Source organism: Eptatretus burgeri, chromosome 8 (assembly GCF_056783735.1).
Source record: "Eptatretus burgeri isolate ZD-2024b chromosome 8, Ebu_testis_v1, whole genome shotgun sequence".
Taxonomy (NCBI): Eukaryota; Metazoa; Chordata; class Myxini; order Myxiniformes; family Myxinidae; genus Eptatretus; species Eptatretus burgeri.
In genome coordinates this window covers 33,608,925-33,616,424 of record NC_140968.1, presented here as the reverse complement: position 1 = coordinate 33,616,424, position 7,500 = coordinate 33,608,925, and the positions used below count along the sequence as shown (strand labels likewise).

Sequence of the window (7,500 nt, the reverse complement as noted above, 5' to 3'; positions counted from 1 at the left end):
TATTGATATCTATATATATATATATATATATTGATATCTATATATATATATATATATATTGATATCTATATATATATATATATTGATATCTATATATATATATATATATTGATATCTATATATATATATATATATATATATATTGATATCTATATATATATATATATATATATTGATATCTATATATATATATATATATTGATATCTATATATATATATATATATATATATATTGATATCTATATATATATATATATATATATATTGATATCTATATATATATATATATATATATATATATATATATATATATATATATATATTGATATATATATTGATATATATATTGATATATTGATATATATATATTGATATATATATATATATATATTGATATATATATATTGATATATATATATTGATATATATATATATATTGATATATATATATTGATATATATATATTGATATATATATATATATATATATATATATATATATATTGATGTATATATATATATATATATATATTGATGTATATATATATATATATATTGATGTATATATATATATATATTGATGTATATATATATATATATATTGATATATATATTGATATATATATATATTGATATATATATTGATTTTTTTTTTTATATGACATGCAGAGTATGCAGTGAGCCTATTCTGCACCTCTTGGCATGACAAGGGGCAATGAACTCACATAGGGAAAGCAGCACAGATACAAAAGTCTACCGGTGTGGTATATGTTTACCACAAAGCATTTTCCATTAGCCTGCTGGAAACTCTGAACACACAAAAGATGTAATATAAAGTTTGTTTCAAGGGCAGCCATTTTGAAATTCAAGATGGCTGCCAACAAAAATTAATCAATATCATGCATATTATTATTCTTTGTTTTTTAAGCCCTAATATATGAGTATTGACAGCAAAAGTAACACTGTACATGTTTTGAAAGTCCATATATTGAAAAATAATGATACGCATGTCGGCCATTTTTAAAAGTTGAATATTTCAAATTGCCCAAGGGTGAGAACTTCACACCCACCTGGATATCTTTATATAGGTCCTATAGATGCATATTCAACAGAAAAAAACTATATCCGTGAATTCTGGGTTAGGGTGAAAATCGCTGTTTCACTGCCGGAGTATTACCGTTGTACGATAAAGGCACTGACGTTTGGGGTTGTCTACCCTTCATCGGAGCTCACTCTTATTCCACGTGGCTCCGTTTTTGTTTTTTTTTTAAATAAAAATGAAATATTTTGACCATATTAGCCTCAGAGTGGTACTCCTAAAGACAGTTTTGTTAAAGGTGGCAGAAGATTAAAAAGGCAACCAACTGACAGTGGGACCACAGGTAGATATGACAATCAAGGGAATTAATGAACAATAAAAGAGGTAGGGAAGCAACACATCAATCTGCAGATGTTGGGGCTTGGTTGTGTCAATGGGGGTAGAAAAGATCATGGGTAGTGGTGGGGGAATGAAATTCTAAAAGAAAAAGACATTCAACATGGCATCGGCACAGTGACCGAACAGATATCCCAAGCCAATTGACTTTCTGGTTTTACCCTCGTTGAGGCCTCAACATTAATGGAGGAAACTGGTAGGTGAGGTTGCCTGCATCTGATGCTTGTGGAATGTCTTCAGTTATTGAAACTGTATTTGGTCATGTAGTGGTGATGCCTTTGTGCAGGCCTTAAACTTATTTTTTCTCGATTGGCAGGATAACTTTTTTATTCCTGGTTGTAAACAGCCTTGGTCAGTGTGAGCAAATGATGTGTCACCATTGGTGCGATTGAGATAGATGAGGTGACTGGCATTGAGGTACAGCCACAATTTCATGGAACTCCAGAGACTTTTGTCTCCAAAAGGTTTGTCTGCATTTCCTCCAAACAGTTTTAAACTCCTTTGCCATGCTGGTGACAATCTCGATAATTTACAAAAATTACTGACATCGTGCTCATTTCATAACCTTTCTGAGCATTTCCTCAATGTAGTTTTAAAAAAAGAATTGGATGTGGAAGATTTCAGGGCTGCACCGCATTTCCATGCCCCCCTAAGTTGCCCCAAAGGGCAACTTCCCTGTGTGGACTGAAGGTCATTCATGAACCAGTTGGGTTTTTTCATTAACAATCCAATCAGTCACATGATAATTACTGCATTAAAAATACAGTTGACACGTAACATGGGAAGATGTAAACGACTGGCTTTTAATTTACAACTTGCATTGGACACAGAGACTAATTGGGGTGGTGGTGAGGAGGAAGTTTCTTTGAAGAGAGTTATTTATACACGACAGGAGAGATTCAAAAACAATTTAACAACATTTCATCTATCTATCTATAATTCCAGCAATGTGTGTGTGTGTGTGTGTCTGTGTGTGTCTGTGTGTCTGTGTGTGTGTGTCTGTGACCGCTGTTTCTCGACAACCGCTGGTCCAATCTAATTGAAACTTGCCAGATATATTGCTGGGGCCCTGAGGATGTGCCTTTTCAAGGTTTGATATTAATCGGACAAGTGCTTCCAAAGTTATGGCCATTTATTTCCCAAACCAATGACAAGACACGTTGTTGCGTGGGCGTGGCCGATGGGGAAGGGAAGCTCAGCCGCGTTCCCCATTACGGGTTACAACGTACGGGCTTCCGGAGAGTGATGACTTCGTGTATTCTAATAATTTCTCGATTTCTTATGCGCATTTATAGATAAACACAATGCCCCAAGTTATGATCGTTTTCATATTAGACGGTGCGTAATTTTTTTTTCTCTCTTCTATTCTCTTTTTGTTTTTCCTTGCCACGACATTGTGAAAAGGTAAAATACGTTGGCGCTAATTGAATATTTGGGTATGAAAACTAAGTTGCGAATAATCGTAACTGCGAATAATATGCGAACTTCCGGGCCACGCACGTACGGGCACGTGAGAGTGAAGAAACGGCCTGTGTGGTTGTTTGTTGCTCGCGGTTTGAATATTTATTTGTTAATTTTTTTTTTTTACGGACACATACTAGTGATTCAAATTGCAATAACAGATTTTTTTAAATCACAGATTTGAGGTGATCTTAATTTGTATCAGCTCTGCCATACTAAAGCAACATCTCGGAAATCCAAACATTTCTCTCAACAATTGACATTTCCCAAAATGACACCGATACTCACCCTTCCGTTTTTCCCCACTCATTCCACGCTCGTTTTGCTTCTGTACTTTCACAATCCGCAACTGTGCATCTCGCTTATCTACACGATACTCTGTTATCATCGTCCCACAGCGAGTCCCAAATCCGGATGCACAAAAAAAAATCCCTTTGGCTCGTTGTCGAGTTCTTGTCTGCATTGCACACTCAAACACTTCAGTGTCGGCATGCCGAAGTTAGTTTAGGCCAATTGAACAGGCCTCGAAAGGATGTGAAACCTCGAAAAGTTCTTCAGATGAGGTATGAAGGAAGGACGCCGTTGAAACAAAACTTATGCAAGACAGACGAGGCTTTCATTCATTCCATAAAGCATTCACTTTAATTAAATTATTACCTCTGTTACACAGCTGGGAAAGTTAAATATAAAATAAAATTCCTTCCTTCCCATAAAGTTGATTGTAAAGATGCTGCTTCTGCTTGATCATCAAACTGTTTCTTGTTTGCAGGTTGTGTAAAATATGGCAGTTCCAGCAACCTCAGCAGGTTTTGTACACAAAGGTAAAAGGTCTAGTGTTCCATACTTCAACTCCCTGTATTCATGTCTAGAGTGGAGCTTCAGAACGTTACACTTTGGTTTGGAGAGGTCTCACTTTTGGAACGCCGAAATCCATGTCACGTGGTTCCTATACCAGATCCGCGATTCCTTTCTTGTGGATGGAAGTAAAGAGCAAGTCAATGGGTGTTAATGCCCTGTTTGCCGCTTGTAGGGTTAGTTTCGCTGAAAAAAGATCATTGGAAATGGTGGTTCGATTTTCCGATGCATTTCAAGAAAATAATTATCCATTTTTCACTCCAATGTACAGCATCTCAAAAATACCCATTATATGGTTTAAGGTGTTTAGTAAAGAAAATAATGTTAAAAAAAATTTGGCTAGGTGGTCTGTGTGAGGTCGGTGAAAGTTCAACCATCTCTCTTGAAAGATTAAAAGGTTCTGACGTTGTGCATTTTGAAGGAAACACCAAAATTCCAGGACGAGAGTTGCTGCTTTTGAAGCCGTTTTTGCCTTGATCCATATTTACTCAGCCCATAAAAACCTGGAAATTCAAAGGCATGATCTTAAATGTCATCTCCAATGGAAAAATTGCTGACAATGCCTTTTTTTTACAATCACGTTGAGAGAACGCTCGGTGCAATCGGGAATCCTGAAACAGGCAAATCATGGAGAGTATGGTTGGAATGGGATCGGTATCGAAGCTCAGCATAAGTTTTGGATAAGGGACATTCACAGAGGGTTAATAAGATATTAAATCTTCCACACATTGGAAAAATTGGTTGAAATGGAAAGACAAATTATAAACAGCAGAAAATGTTTTAAACAGCAGACTTGAGACAGAGTTCAGTTGATAGGGTCAAGGCACTGTAACTGCTGTCCCGTGGCAATGCAGCATTAGACTTCAAGACAGGTGGATACCAAGCCAGAAGCGCAAACAGCATCAATTTCACCTCCACTGTTTGGAAAAGCATTACAGGTCCATTAGTAGAATGCTAGCTAGTGCTGCTATGTATTGCAACCAAGCTCTTATGCACTTCAGAAAAATGAGGTCGTTGAGTGGGATCTGCTTTCCAGCATTGCAGCATCAACTGGTACACCGTGGAAGGGCAGTGGTCCGGACAAGGCATCCGGTACCCTGTGTGTGAACAAGTAGCACCAATAAAACTATCAGCACCGAAAACGTTCAGGGTGTACAAGCCATTTCTGGAATCTCTGTTCGTTATGCCATGCATGATGTATGTAGGTTTCGCAAAATGAAAAGAACCCACCTTTATCAACTTTCTCCCGCGTCACATGATTGCTCAGGCCAAGATAAGGAGTGGCACCCTTGCTGAACGTCTCCCACAGCAAAATCCCGAAGCTCCACACATCGCTACTGGAGGTGAATGTGCCTGATCGAGGGGAAGAAAAGGGAGTTGGAAAAGAAATTGAGTGAGTGATATCATGCATTTTGAGGTTAAAAGATAGTCTGCTTAAACATTGAAGATGACTGACCATAATTTAGGGCTTCTGGTGCAGTCCACTTTATAGGGACCTGCCGTAGACCTCCAGATGGAGAGTAAATGCCATCCTCTTCCTCTCTTGACATCCCAAAATCACTGATTTTCAACTCCAATTCTTCACCGATCAGACAGTTTCTTGCTGCCAGGTCTCTGTTTCAAAAAACAGGATCACTACTGTGGGATTGTATCATCACAACGTCAGCGACAATACACATCCGTCTTCATGCCCGCAATAAACGCAAACTCATCATAACATATTTGTGAATATTAAACCTAGGTTTGGTTGAGTGAACTTCTTGTTTAACTGACAATATCTGTGCTGGCTCAGCATACCTGTTGCTTTCATTTAGCAGTGAGATAATATCAGGGTTGCAGGTTAAATTGAGCACAGTTGATCATGGCTCTGTCGCTAACATACCTGTGAATACAATTCTTACTCTCAAGGTATGACATTCCAGCAGCCGCCTGCTGGCTGAGATAGAGCAGTTGGCGAACAGACAATGCTGTTCCCTTCGCCCTGAGGAACGTCAGGAAGTCACCACCTGCAAGTGAAAATAAATTTTGGTGGGGAGGTTCAAAAAGAAACAAACAAGTTTTTCCCCCATTCATGAAGGTCCTATGACAGTGTAAATTGGGACACCTGTTAATGCTTTTTTTTGTTTTCCCTAGTTTTCCTAGTCGGCTTCCTGATGGCAATGGAATGGGACTCATGTTTTTGACTGTGAAACCTTTGAAAAAGAGGAACAATTTTGACCACTCACCATCCCCTCTTGTATCTACCTCATTTCCCTCCTATTTAATTTGCCCTCACACTGAAGCTCTGGACTGAACTCTTACCTGATACAAGTTCCATGACGATGTAGACTGGGTGCCTCTGTGTGCAAACTCCAATCAACTGCACGATGTTCGGATGATCATATTGACGGAGAATCCTGTACAGAGACCCCTGATCTCAGAATTCCATCCATAGAAACCGGAATTGATTTTCAGGTTGTGGGAAGTACCAAAAGACCCAATCACAGCATGCTTGCCATCCACTCATTCACAAACATGCATTCCACCCACCCACCACCTACAAACATGTGTGCCATCCATCCATTCACAATTGTGCATGCGAACCACCCACAAATTGGCGGCACCATACACCCCACCCATTCACCTACGTGCGTGCCACCCACTCACAAACATGTGCATAATCCACCCACAAACGTGCACACAATCCACCCATTTACAATTGTGTATGCCAACCACCCACAAACGTGTGCACAATTCACCCATTTACAATTGTGCATGCCAACCACCCAAAAACGTGCACACAATCCACCCATATACAATTGTGCATGCCACCTACCCATTCACAAACGTGCGTCACCCACCCATTCACAAACGTGTGTGCCACCCACCCACAAACATGTGGCACCATCCACCCATTCACAAATGTGCGTGCCACCCACCCGCACAATCCACCCGCTCACAAAAGTGTGTGCCACTCACCCATTCACAATTGTGCATGCTAACCACCCACAAACGGGCAGAAGCATACACCTATTCACAAATGTGTGCCACCCACTCACAAACATGCGCACAATCCACCGACAAACATGCACACAATCCACCCATAAACATGCACACAATCCACCCATTTGCAAAAGTGCGCACCATCCACCAATTCACAATTGTGCATGCCAACCACCCACAAACGTGTGCTCCATCCACCCGTTCACAAATGCATGCCACCCACCCATTCACAAACGTGCGTCACCCACCCATTCACAAATGTGCGTGCCACCCACCCGCACACATGTGCACAATCCACCCGTTCACAAAAGTGCGCGCCATTCACCCATTCACAATTGTGCATGCTAACCACCCACAAACGGGCAGAAGCATACACCTATTCACAAATGCGTGCCACCCACTCACAAACATGCGCACAATCCACCCACAAACGTGTGCTCCATCCACCAATTCACAAATGCATGCCACCCACCCATTCACAAACATGCGGGCTACCAATCTCTCAACCTCCTTACCTGGCCTCCATCAGAAACTTCTGTTTCATGTCTTGAGGGAGGTTCTCTCGACATGTTTTCACAGCAACAGGAAGGTCGTCAGGAAGCAATATACCCTTGTACACCTCACCAAAGTTCCCCTGCATAATTCAAATGAAACAGGCGAGGAATTCATAATTTGGTTAAAATGGGCAGCAAAGAGGTAATGCAACTGCGCTGTTAATTCACGTGAGTACAACAAATGGCTTTCGATGCATTTCCGCATCACAAGAGC

At 39.7% G+C, this 7,500-nt stretch overlaps 1 protein-coding gene across 1 annotated transcript; it reads right to left on the bottom strand.

Annotated features, from left to right (window-relative positions):
* Positions 1–2,213: 2,213 nt before the first annotated feature.
* LOC147021488 (tyrosine-protein kinase Fes/Fps-like) lies at positions 2,214–7,467 on the bottom strand. The gene is made up of 6 exons (XM_085891449.1): positions 7,248–7,467; positions 6,052–6,146; positions 5,633–5,756; positions 5,207–5,364; positions 4,981–5,103; positions 2,214–4,847 (listed from the first exon to the last, which is right to left on the bottom strand). The coding sequence occupies exons 1-6, from the start codon at positions 7,370–7,372 to the stop codon at positions 4,705–4,707; spliced, it is 768 nt and encodes a 255-aa protein (XP_085747575.1). The 5' UTR covers positions 7,373–7,467; the 3' UTR covers positions 2,214–4,704.
* Positions 7,468–7,500: the final 33 nt, after the last annotated feature.

Excerpts from the sequence above, each read along its gene's own strand:
- LOC147021488 (XM_085891449.1), bottom strand. The coding sequence starts at position 7,372 with ATGCAGGGGAACTTTGGTGAGGTGTACAAGGGTATATTGCTTCCTGAC. Across the intron at positions 5,757-6,051 it reads CGTCATGGAACTTGTATCAG|GTGGTGACTTCCTGACGTTC; the intron begins GTAAGAGTTCAG and ends TTTCACTTGCAG. Across the intron at positions 5,104-5,206 it reads ACCAGAAGCCCTAAATTATG|GCACATTCACCTCCAGTAGC; the intron begins GTCAGTCATCTT and ends CCCCTCGATCAG.